Raw genomic sequence first — 13,642 nt, forward strand, 5'->3', positions numbered from 1 at the left:
AATTTGATTTTTTCATATTTTAAAAGGATTATATTTTAAAAGATGATAACTATAGAATAAGATATTCAACATACCAGAAATAGTAATCTTAAAAACTACTTAAAATTTCTAAAATTCGTCATAAAGAGCAGGAGATAGTTCTTTTGGTTTTTAACTGAAAGGAAGAAGAGGAATAAAACCTCTTGTCTATTGATGCAGAATCATATGCTACTATAGTCATGTCTACGGTTTTCCTAAATGTTGTTTAAAAATAATCAAGTTTTATTCATTTAAAAGTCATACTTGATTTGCCTTTGTTCTTAGTGAAATGCTTTTTTTGTTTGGGGTTTTTGTTAACAGGATAGGCATTGATAAGTAGTATAAACCACATTTTTTTGATTATTTTTTATCATACAAAAATCTATTGCACTTAGTAGACTGGAAAAAAAACTAAGCATAACTTAAAAAAATATTCATACATTAGCATCTATTTACTTTTTTTATTTTCCACTGCATTATTGAAGTTGATGAATGAGAAAGGAGGCAAGTTGAATGCTTTCCTCCTCTTAGAAAACTTTGATTGCTATGGAGATACACATGAGTGACAGAACTGGACTTCATGTGTGTTTAAAGACTGGATACCATGGCAACAGTTATTGTTAAGATAGATCATTTTACTTAATCATGTAGGACCCCTAGATGCATTTGCATAAATGCTACTCTACTGTTTACCCTTCACAGAAGAGTCCCAGTAACATTTGTGGTTTACATGTTAATGATAACCTGTAACTGTAGTTGGTTTTTTTTCTACATCAAGGATGAACTGCTTAGCAGAAAAAAGAGGGAGAAGAAGAAAAAAACAGGTGGCAGGAGTACAGATGAAGCCAAACTTGCTGCTCTAGACAAAAATGAAAGGTGGGAAGGAACTCTTAATTTTCTGCATTTTAAAACATTTTATCAGCTAGTGGTTTAGTTCTAATATTTTCTCCTTGCAGCTTTGAAATATTTTATGAGCAAAAAACCTGTCTTTGTAGTAACAGCCATTGCTGATATAAAGTGTGCCAATGTAGATGTGTTTTCAGATTTTGATTTGTAAATGTGTTATTTATTCAGCATATCAACAATAATTGAAAGATAAAAGGCTGAATTGATCGTATCTGGCTTACAGAAGGGTATTGTTTCTACAAGTTGGTTTTAGAAGATTTTACAACTTCTTTTATCTTTGAAGATTTTTGCCTTTGATTACAATTAACAAATTTCAGTTTATTTAAGCTTTAGTTTAATACCATACCAAGCAAGGAATTTTCATGGGGTTTTAATGCTTGTCTGATTTGATGCTTTTTATCTGATTAACTTAAAAACAAGTGTGTTGGTAAAGGCTTCTACCACCATTGTTTGTGAAGAAACACATAGGGTAACAGTGACTTTCAGGACACTCCAAAAGATACCACCATTTCTTCTATTGATTCATAGAAAGAAATAAAGGGTTTAAATAGTTCACACAGTAGGGGCATGAACTGGATCAATGCAGGATGGAGATCAGAGACCATTCTGCCTGTCGTCTTTCCTGATGACATCGGTGAGTAATGCTCCAGTGAACTGCAGATGACATTAATTTTTGAGTATTGTTTTGTTTATGCTGCAGTCTTTATATCTGGTTGTCAGCACTTGTGAACTCTTGGTTGAGGCTTGGCTTGTGTTTTTTTTTTTTGAAACCGAAGTGATTATGTGGCTTACAATTTTATTTTCTTCAAGAAAAGCCCTTTTTAAGAGATTAAAATACAGGGATGATTAGAAGTTAGCTGTTACATGTTTTGAATTCAATATTGAAAAGGTTTCTTTAATATTATGCAGTTACACAGTTTTATAGGAGTTGACAAGTGCTAATCATCTTAAAGGATAATGGGAAAGTTCTAACTTTGAGGTTGTGTGACAGTAATGAAAAACTTACCATTTTATTTGACTGCAGAGTACTGGACAAACCACAGTGGCATGACTTACTTCCATGCAAGCTGGGAATATGGTTCTGTCTCACTGTGAAAGCTTTACCTCAGCTATTCCAGGTAATAGTATTGATTTTAAGTTTTATTACTTTATTTTTCTTTATGGTGTTCTTACATATGATATCAGATATGTAGCACTTGTTCTTAAGAATTTTTTGCTAAAATCTTTGGAGGCAAATTTAATACCATAAATTTGTAAAAATATGAATCTTTTAAATTAATATTAATCTTAATGTGCTAGGGAATTCAGTAGCAGTTCCAGTTAGGCAAAAACTAGAAGAAAAAATTATGGAAGAGGGGTGATACATATTCATCTAATTAGAATAGCAATGTCTTTTAAGCAATTTGTTAACAAAAGTATTTTTATCGCAAATAGGCAAATGCTGTACTTTCATAAAAAATATTAATGTCATTTAAATTTGAGGAAACAGTGAAATTACTTTTTCTGATTAAGTGAGCTTTTTTGAAGTTACTTGGTAATGACATAAATTGATACCTGAAATTACTAAGGTAAAGTAACAAATCATAACCATGCCTTTAAGTGTGGCAGACTTGCCCACAGTTTTTTTTAAATCTGATTCTATAAACTGGAAAATGTAGCTGATATTCAGCCAGTGTAAGTATTGACAGATCAGTTACCACAATAACTTTTTTAATATCACTTGCTCTTTCTTTTCATTTCCCTTGAATACACTCATTTGTTTTTAATACCCTTGTCACTGCTAATGGATATGGATGAGGGAATGAAAGGTGGGTTTTACTTTGGTTTACAGAAATACTAGTATTAATTCTGACATGTAAATAGCATCACTGTTCAGTTTCTTGTCTTGTGTTCAAGCTGGAAAAAGACATAATTTATAAATTCCTAAACTGTTTATTGCGTTTATAAGTTTTACTAAAGTCTGGCTTTTCAGCATCTGCTTTTATAACCTTAAACTTTTCCTACAAAGAAATGCAAAAGTTAGTATCTCTTCCTCTTTTAAAAGTTTTCTCAGAACTGTGTGTCTATTTTATTAAAGAAAACTTTCTTTTTGCAAGTTTTTAAAGCAGAAATTATGGTGTTTAATTTGGACACAACAGTTATTTTAATTAAGCTTTGATGTTCATCCCTCATTGAGGTGAGTCAGATGGAAAAGAATTGAGTTCAGCAGTTGCTGTTGCTGCATTTTTGAAACTTCCTTCATATTTATAGTACTTTCCCTTTTGCCTTACTTGCATAATATTAAAAATACTACAGAAAGTAGTAAAATTCAGGAAGAATTATAAACTAGGATGACTTAGAATCTTTGTAAGCAGTCATTTTCTCATTTTTACAATTTTAAGACAGTATGTTAAGAAGCCGGTGTAACAGGCTTCCGATTTGCTATTCAAAAAGCAGTTCTTATGTCTGCCAGAATATGCAGAAAAGGTGAATACAACAGATACGGTGTTCTGCATTTTGTAGATGCCTAGCCAATTCCTCTTGCTGTGGTTTTTAAATCAGTTAGCTTTTTCCCCCACTACTATTAATTTATCTAGCAACTCATGGAAAATGGAACCAGGAAGCAGGGATTTGGTGGCCGGGGAAGCATGATGCAGAGGAGTTCAGAACAGAAGGACTTTGAGCATGGGGGAAGTGATGGGGTTCTAGAGTAAATTGCCCCAAATTGCACTACTGCTTAACTCCACGTTTTATGGTGTTAAGATGACCTGCTGATTATGTAAGTTAAAATACAATAAAAATATAAGTAATCTTCAGGTAACTGAAATAAATTACTGGAGTTTATTATTTAACAATACTTGAAGTATCTACTACTTCTGAAGAGCGTAAGAGCAGCAGTGACCTCATGTTGGAGATGATTTTTGAAACAGCAGTTCAAAAGCTACCTTGTATGTGGTAGCTAGCCAGCTAAAAAGAGGCCAAAGGATGTGTCTGAGTTGTATTTAAGGTTTTAGCAAGTTCTGCCTTCAATTACTAACATAACAGCAAAAAGATAGCTGTACTTCCATGATTGTACCCTGGTAACAGAGATCCTGTTTTGATTATAAGTACTTTTCTCTTTGATAAAACACTGACATAGGCTTGAGATTTTATTTAAATGCTTTTAGTGTACGTAGAATCACTAGGGCAGCTTATCTAGAAGATAAAGACTCCAACAGATACTGAGTAGTGTTACATATGCTAGTTACACATGCAAATTATTTAACAAGGTGTTACAATGGTTGACATAAGGATGGCTGCTGCAGATTTTAGTTGTTTATTGAGTTAATCTAAATGATTTATTCAGTCATTTAAGAGCCAACAAATTATTTTCAAAGTTGGCTGTTACTCATCTGCAACTAATGCAATTGTAGATTAACTTCTAAAAATGCAATCCGTGTGTAAATGAACCCCATTTGGGACAGAAAAGGGTGAGAATTAGCAATACTTTTAATTAAATGTTGCTTCTACCACTGAGTTTTTTTCAAAGCCCTGTCAGTGAAATAGCTGAACTGCTTCCTCAAATTAAGAAAACAAAACTGCCAGCCTCTGTACACAATTTCTTCCTCAACGGAATCTATTAAAAATCCCCAAACCAACCCAAACAAAAAACAACAATAAAACCCCAGCAAACCAGCAACAACAACAAAAAAAACCCAACCAAACAAAACCCACAAGATGTCAATTTAAACTTTTTGCAAGATCTTGCTTGGATTCCTTCTACCTAGCATCCATCTCTCCCCCCATTAGTTAATGTGAATATTCTACTTAGAACAGCTCTGTCTTAGGATTCAGGTTGAGCTCCTGTCCATGCCTGGCTCTCATTTATCCAATTGAGTGTCTTTCTTATACTTCCCTTCCTCCTTCAAAATGTCAGATTTCAGAAGGAGGCACTTAAAATAATTAAGGTGGGTCTTTACTGAAGAAAAGTGCTTTGTTTGCATGCCCTTCTGATGGCCTATGCCATTTTATCGTAGTCTACATTTTGTGTCAAGAAACTGGAAGAAAAATGGATGAGAGGAGGATGAGAGAAATGATTTTTTTTTTTTTAACTATTGACAATTGTATTTTGAGAGAGACTATGTAGGTTTTATATCCACACATGTAGTTTAGTTAAATTTGGGGGTGAAAGCAGCATCTTTAAGCTTGTTTGAAGAAGCAAAGAGAAAAGAATACATAAAATGTATCGTAAATCAAATATCTGTGGTGTGAGAGAAATGTTAATTGGAATGTAAATTACACTTGACTATTACCAAGTTTAATTCTTACAATGTAGGCTCAATAAAAAGGTAGAAAAAGAATGCAAATTGTTTCTAAGGTCATTTATAGTTTACTCCTTCAGGAGAATGACCTGGAAGAAGGCTATGTATTTTAAAAAAAAAAATAAAAGAAGAAGGAGAAAAAAAGAAACAGAACTCAATTAAAATGTTTATTGGAACGGAAAATAGTTCTTACAGAGAAATAAACCAGCTGAATATACTGTGCAAGAATTTCAGTTCAAATGGTGAATGTAATAGAGTAGACAGTCGTGTTAAGTATGCTTTTCGTTAGTGGGAGAACAGTCATCTATGAATCATAGTTTATTCCCAGAACAGCTGACTAGAGTTTTTTTCTTTGGATGTGCAGACATACAACTTAAGAAAAGTGGTCTGTCTTAAAAATGTTGTTAAATATTTTTCACAAAATATTTCCTTCAGAAAACTGAAGGTAGGAGTGTTAGTGTTCCTTTCAACTACTTTTCCTCCACCTTGATGTGGTGAAGCTTAGCTATGAATGTCTGTATTTTTACACTAACTTCATTAATGCCAGTCAGCACTAGGAAATATTTTTTATTAGTGAAATTATAAGTCTGCTTTTGGCCTGACTGTAATGAAGCAGAAAGCGTTTTTGTTTGGTTCAGACAAAAACGGATTCTTGTTAAAAAAATAGTTTTCTGTTACCTTCTATCTATAATAGTGTAGGTGTAGTGCATACACCCTAGCAGTGAAGTGCTGGAAGAACTTCTGGTGGCTTGCCAATAATGAGAAGGCAGTTCAAGCTCAATATGTAATTGCACTGGGTATAACCTAGTGAGATTATCAACAAAGCTTTCAATTACAATTGAAACTTTTGTTTATAAAGACCGTAGTGTAGCGCAAAGTGAATTAAAACAAAAAGGCCAGTAATTTATTTTTATGTAGACTACCAGATGGTAATTACTGTAGCTGATTTAGTAGCCTGGAATAGATTCAAACTAGTGACCCAGAGGTGTTTAATTTCTTGGCATTTTTTCGACAGGTTTTCTTTTAATACATGATTACATTTCAGCACCTGTTTGGAGATGGTTCAGCTTTGGCCTTAAATGGATTGGCAATGTGTTATTAAACTCAAGAGGCTTTGCCAGCAGGGCATCTCCTTTGGCAAAGTTAGCTTTTAAGCGAGATTTGATTAGGTCAGCAAACACTTATGTGGGTTGTTTTTGTTTTCACATATGACTTTATATAAAATCATCATGTGAGATATTAAAATAAAATTTATTGCATTTAATAATGTGTGCCTTAAAAGATATTTTTGAAGGTGATTACTCAAGTCAGTAAGGTTAAATATCTCCTTAATTCCCACTTTACAGGGTTTTGATGTGTTCCGACTTACTGTACAGCACCAATGTTGATATAAGTTGCAGGGAGCAAGCAGTTGCAGGACGTGTGGCACAAGTGATTGCCCATTTGCTCTGTTTCTTGCTGCTATTTTGCAGCTGCTGGGAGAACGAAAGTAGGGATGCAGCTCTTGACCCCAAGGTCAATTAGAAGCTTAGAAGCAGGTCAGAGGAGAGTAGATGGTAAAACAAGTATTCTGGGTGTATGCAAGTGAGCAAAAATAATTTATGTCTAACAGGGTGCTGTCTGAGGCTCTGGAGACAGAATGCGCTTTGCTGCATAGTAAAACGTTTAAATACAGATAAGACACTATTTGCCTTTAATTGCCTGCTGTTCTGTGGCACCCAATTTTGTTCTGCTCCTTTAAATCACTTTATGTATGTCTGCATATCCCAGCACACGTACGTGTTAGAGGAGTGTAGCTTCGAGAGTAGCACTTGTACATAAGGTGATACTGGCTCTCAATTAGTGGTACTGTTCTGTTGTGGTATGAGGTTTCACAGGGTGTGAATGGGTCCCAAGGAGGCCTTGCAGTGTTGGCCTCAGTTCCCCCTTCTGGCTGCCTTTGTTTCACCACTGTGGATGTGGAACACGCAGCAGATGCTGCTGGTCACCCAGTGCATCCTAGGCTTGGCTACACACAGCTGGAAAGCCTGGCCACACCTGGTATTATTCCAAGGTCAGAGCATGATTTTCTGATTATAAAGGAGGAAATAATGCAATTCCTATTTATTTACTACTTTGCCTTTGAGTAAACATGTAAAAATGCCAAAGAGAAATACTGTTTAATTCTTCCTCTTTTACATTATTTCTTGGCATAACATGTTGGTAATACTAGTTTATAAACCCATCCAAAAGAGTGTTTTCACTGTGGTATAATGGCTGGCATTTTTATTGCACAGAAACAGCAAATTGAAGGTTAGATGTTGCTGTAAATTTGACTTTTTTCTCTTTGTTTTTTTTTTTTTACAAATTATACAAGAACCTGTACTCAAAAGACCAAAAAATTAGTTCATGAAATTTATACAAGTATTTCTCTTAAGTCTGTAGATTGATTTAATAAGAATTAATGCACAGACAATTATTTTCAATGTACTGATTTGAAGTATGCTTGTGGGAAAGTTTCCAGTTAACTGTAAATTCTGAGGGGATGTGTTTTGTTTGTATTAGTCCCTCACCCAGAGAACTAAAATGTGAAGTTGATTCTATCACAAAATCTGTCATGAAGATTCACATATGGTCAATACAGCAAGTTTTTTCTAATGTTTGTCTTATTTCTCCTAATCTCTAGTCTTCTTGAGGTAGACCAGAAAGTCAGGAGGACTAACTGGAGAGGAGGGAAAAAGCAAACCACAAATCAAACAAACCAACAAAACCTCATCACCCTCCCCAAAATTCAAGGAGAGGGCCAGAGTGACAGAGTCTTACTCAGAACTGAAGTTTTTAGTTCCAAAATTAATACAGTTTAAATACTGTATCTGTTGATTTGAAAACAACAAACAAAACAAAACACCAAAACCCCCAACCAAACTCCCAAACAAAAACAACCTTAAAAGTCCAGTACCAAGATTATGTATTTCTGCGTAACTCAAGTCTAGCTTTGTCTTGGCAATCTCAAATTTATTGACATGAGAACTTATATAAAAGGAACTGAAATACAAGAATTTTTCAGTATTCTTGGTTCTTATTTGGTCTTAAAATATTGAAAATACATTAATTGATTGTCAATTTTTTTTCTTCCACAACACTTTTTTGAGAATTTTGATTAAATATGAGGGTAATCACAGGAACTTCCTATACTTTACAGCGGAAATATAATTTAGAAATATATAATAGCAGAATTCTGCATTTCTAATACACTTTTTTATGTTATGTTCCTTTTTAGGAAGTGTATATTTGAAATCATAGTATAATAAACCAGCATATATTAACCCTCTTGATTATTCTTTTTGCTTAACTACATGCATATTGCTGCTTTGATGGTGTAGAAAAGTAATGTATTTGTGCTGATGTTCTTTTTTTTGACAACTTCTCAAACTCTTGCAAATGAGAAAAAAGTATTTCTGATTAGGTAAGCTAGAGCTTCTAGTTAGAACAGTTCCAAGCTTTGCATTTGTGTGTCTTTTCTCTGTCCCTTTCCACCCCCAGAAGGACAAAAATGTTGCTTTTTCTTACATTTATCACGTGTTGAAGGTGAAGTGTACATCAGATAAAAATTTTTGATGTTTCACATATGTTGAGCTGTTTGGGGAAAGATCCTCTGAAAGAGAAATCGTTACTGCATCTTTGGGAAGGATCACCAGATTGGAGGAGCCTGTATCTATATTGCCAATGTTTTTAGGGCCCTAAAATTTTTGAATTGAGGCAAAATGACTGCTTAAATTTGTCACTTTGGAAAAATCTGAACATAAATCTGTTTTGAAATACTTTTACTACTGAAACTAAATAGGCTTGAAAACGAGTATTCCTCTTTAGACTGATCCTGTTGAAAACTAATGAGGAGTGAATTGAAATGTGCTTATTTGTGTTAGGGCAGAAGAAGTTTTATTTATTCAAAAACTTCCTTTTTAAACTGTTTTCCAGTGTTTTTTCATTTGAACTTACAAGGTCTTATACCCATGTAGTTTGTGTCTGTGGCTAAAATCTTTGCTCAGGTACGTCTTTTAATTTCTCTTTATGACCTGTAGAGCCATTTCTTATGTTTTTGTAGGAAAGATTTGGTTTTCAAATCTTCAGAATCCATGTTGATTTTTTTTTCTTTGTTTTTGAAGCACACAAAAATGTATACATATAAATGTGCAGTCTCCCCTTTTTTGTGATTATGGTGTCAGCCGTTATAAACTGCCATTAATAAGATAAAAGAGTAATGTTGCCTTTGTTACCTGCGTATTACTCCATTTGCAGTGATAATCCATTTTATATCTGTAAAGCAACAATACTACTAAATTTCATTTATGTGCTTCTGACTAGTTTTCTTTGTTGTTCAGCTATTGTGTCTCATTTTCTTCTGAGCCACATTTCCAATTGTTCCATGATTGACGTGCTGGAGAGATTGACAGTTACCCCCTAGTGCCTGCTGTCAGGAGATCCCACAAGCAATAATGGATTTTACACCAGAATTTAGCATCAAATATTGGCTTTCAGTGTCAAATGGGTTAAATTTAAATGCTAGTTAATTGTAACCAATTTGAAATCATAGCCTTAAACAAAAGCATTTTTTGGATGTCAATATGTCTGTGTCCTGTGTATGCCAGGCAACCCAAATATCTCAAACTTACAGCAGAAGTTAACCATTACATTTATGGCTGTTTCTGCTTCTTAACAATGCAAATGGTCCAAAACTGGAGAGTACAAGAGAAGTTTCCGTAAGTGATAGGGAATTCATATTTCAGGTAAACCAAGAAGACAACCACTGCTGATCCTAATTTTGTAATTCAGTGTTTTAACATAGGAACTGAGTATGGTTCCTGAAAGTCTTCGTATCTGCTGTTAATGATAGTCCTCCTGTACCACCTACACATGGGTTTTTTTAGCCCCAATTCTAATAAACCCACCAAAACTCCTTTTTCCCCATCTGTAAAACCAAAACTGTAAGCATGTGAGATGCCCTCATCTGTTATGTTCCAGCAGCAAAAAGTTATGTCAGGTTTTCAAATTCTGTGCACAGTGATCTGTGTAAACCTGGCAGAGCAGTGTAACTTCCCATTTCCCATACCCAAATGTAAAGACAAATAGAGAGCAAGAAGAGGTATTTTGGAAGGAGATGAAACCTTACTGGTCTTTTCTGGGAATTTGTGAGAGTTGTTCTTCAGGCATGCTGACTTGTATTGGTGAGACATCTCCACAACACTATGAAGTTCTGCTCAGAGCTGGATTTTGATTCTGTCCTGTGTTTTCCCACTGCCCTCAAGTATCTTTGAAGGGGTAGATGTCAGTGTAACACAAAGAACTGTTGTGTCATGGTATCTTTTCAGGAAGCAATGGGTTTAGATGACCTCTATCATTAGAGGTGGCAATAATGACTAATTAACTCAGTTTTTATTTAAAAAATTTATTAAGATGTCTTATGTAATTTTTAATGAGACGAGGTTTTGATCAAATTTATGATGTTAGTTCAAGTTCTAAAAATATTAAAAAAAAGGTATTTTACAATATGTTCTACATTTAAATCAAAATAACCCTCTATATGTAAAACATGGGACTATTAATGTAATAACAAGAATAAAAATATTTTTGGCTATAAAGTACTAAAATTAAGTTTTTCTAATACTAGAATTAATTTTTATTTAATACAATAGAATTTCTGCATGCTTGGAAATGGCAAATAATGATTTGTCCATTTTGACTTTCCAGATTCATTGTTTTTGAATGAGTATAGAAATCTCAAACTGGTAAACGAGAGTAAGAAAACTCTCCATATCTCTTCAGCGATCTGGTTGTTCGTATTGGAAAGCTTTCAATGCAAATCTATAATTACTATTTCATCAGATTTTGGAAATGTACTTTATTGTGAGATTTGTGACAGGACTTCTAGTTTTATGTGTAAACTTGCCAAATAGATTTCAGATTAGAACCTAATCTAATCCTTGGAGAAAAAACTTAATATATTCAACACTTTTAATAGCAATGTAGAAGGTGATTTTTTTTTTTAAAAAAAAAAACCAAACAAAAACCACAAAACAAAAAAACCCTAAAAAAACCCCCCACCACCAAATCCCCCCAAAAAACACCAAACCAAGTTAGGTATTTTGGAACATGCAGTAAGTGTTACCATAATAAGTTCACACTAAAATGACTGCTGCCTAGCAATTGCCTTTGTCCCTGCACACACTATTCTAATTTAAAACTTTTCTTTCTTCCTTGAACTTCGAGATTGCTAATGTGAGCAGAGTGGGTACGTGACCTCTTAGAAAGCTGTAGGTAGTGATCAGAAATGTGTTTTCTAACCATTTTGCTTTTCAGGTTCTCATTGATCATCATAGTATACAATATCAATGCTATTACTTTAAACCTTCATTATGCAAAAATTCTACATTCTAAACAAATACTTTCAATACTGAAAATTGTTGTAACTCAGAGAAACGAATATGTGTTAAATTATTTTGCAAGGTTAACTGAGAATTTAAAACAGAGCCATTGCAATAACTTGCTTGTATAAGGATGCTAATGCCATTGCAACATTTTCTTAAAGGATGCCAGACAATTATATATAGAATATAAAGAAACAAAAATGAAGGCGAAAGAAGATGCCCTGGCTAAGGCTGAACTTGAGACACTTCAGAGTGAGTTTTTACCACTGTCTTAATAAAGATGTAATATGATATACCTACTACACAGGATGTATATGAACAAACATTTTTATAATCTTCTAAAATACATGCTTTATATATTTCTGTACAGCTGTTAAATAAGCTTTTAATTTTCTGACTAATTATGCAGTAGGCTGTGGGCTTATTCCTATAGAAGCATAAAACTCTATGTTTGATAGTTATTGTAACAAAAGCATACTTGCTAGAAATGTTGCTTTACAGGAGAGGGAGATCTCAAACGTATAGATCTTGGAAGTACACATTTTCAGAAGTGACCTTTTGAATTTTGAACATTCTTGTATTCTTTGTCTGCAAATATTTTTTTTAAATTATGTTTAATAATTCTTTTGTGTATATTGAGTTGACTTTTGTGATAAAAATTGAATGTAATTTGAATTTCCAGAAGCATGGATGCAGGCTTTGGAGGTTGATTCATGCTATTGTTGAAATAAAGGCTTTAAAGTCTTTACAGTCTTTTATAAGACCAGAGAATGCAATTAGCATTTCCCTTAATAAAGTATTCAGAATAATTACAGGTGACTTTTCTTTCAATTATTTGCTTTTGACAGTAGTTAAACCTAACCCTCTTCTGAAGACAATTTTAAAAGTTTTTTGTCTGTTTGTATGTGTGTGCTTGCTTTATTTGCTGTACTTAAGTGCATGCTTCTAAGTTCCTTTATTCTGACAAGTGCATCGAGTGTCCTATAATAATTTACTAGCTTTGAGTATGCATAAGCTTTTAGGCACTTAAAATACAGCTGCATTATTTATATTTACAAAATAGCTTAATTTTATAAAATCAGCAAAGAGATCCAGTTTCAGCAATAATTCCCAATTTATCTGTAGCTGAATCTGTTTTGAGAAAATGGATAACATTAGTGGCTCAGTGAGAACCATGGACCCAGGCCAAATCTAGCAAAAGAGTGTGTTTAATGCTTGTTAGGGAGGCCTGCCATTATGTTTGAGATACCTACCACAACATGGGCTCTTGAAAAGGGTCTTGACTTGGGTTATTACAAACTTGTTAAATTGTCAGATAGTAACATACTGCTGTTGTTCAGAATAGCTGGCATATGTTCTTCATTGAAATCTGTGAACTACTGTTTTAAAAAGGACAAGTTTTTGAAAGCAGCAGGGCAAGTGAAAGTATAAAAATATTAAAATTGTAGTGTGCACATTCCTGTGCTTCACTGAAAGACAGTGTGTGAACTTTTCAGTATTTCTCCTCTGCCAGGTGTCATGTAAGAGTCGCTTTTTTTGATTGCCTCCAGTAGAAGTACCCACACGTGAGAGGTGCAGGTTTGGCATGCTTCCCCCCTCCATGTCATCCCTGACCTTTCACAGAAGCACCATCCTGTCCCCTGTCGTGCTGCTGGGTGTGACATTGGAGCGTGACCCTTATGTCTGCCAGGTGACCCAATGTCACTTGTGAGAGCAGGGGCCAGTTGGCATCCTGCCCTCCCTCGGTAGGCTTCCTGGCAGGGAGCAAGCGGAAGGACTGAGAGTCACTACCTGTAATTAGCAGAGTTTGAAATTTGGCACGGAATTAATTTGGTCAGCCATAGCAGTGCTGTTGCTGGGCAGCAGAATGAGCTGTCAGTTACCTTTTTCTAAAAGAAATGACTCTGAGGAGAAGAACAAGTGATGCATCTACGTATCTATAGGCAAAAAGTTACATACTTTTGTACTGAAGCTTGCATGCAAAGCATCTGTTAAATTTGCTTATTTCATTATATTGTTTTGCATTGTCACTTC

The 13,642-nt window shown here is 34.3% G+C and overlaps 1 protein-coding gene across 1 annotated transcript in view; it reads left to right on the forward strand.

The window, feature by feature from the left end:
- DNAJC1 (DnaJ heat shock protein family (Hsp40) member C1) overlaps positions 1-13,642 on the forward strand; it is a 113,351-nt gene that overhangs the window by 47,691 nt on the left and 52,018 nt on the right. Inside the window, exons 5-7 of the mRNA XM_055709385.1 lie at positions 797-894; positions 1,949-2,042; positions 11,770-11,860. Coding sequence (XP_055565360.1) covers positions 797-894; positions 1,949-2,042; positions 11,770-11,860 — 283 coding nt within the window. The remainder of the gene's footprint in view (positions 1-796; positions 895-1,948; positions 2,043-11,769; positions 11,861-13,642) is intronic.

Source organism: Falco cherrug, chromosome 4 (genome assembly GCF_023634085.1).
Source record: "Falco cherrug isolate bFalChe1 chromosome 4, bFalChe1.pri, whole genome shotgun sequence".
Lineage (NCBI taxonomy): Eukaryota > Metazoa > Chordata > Aves > Falconiformes > Falconidae > Falco > Falco cherrug.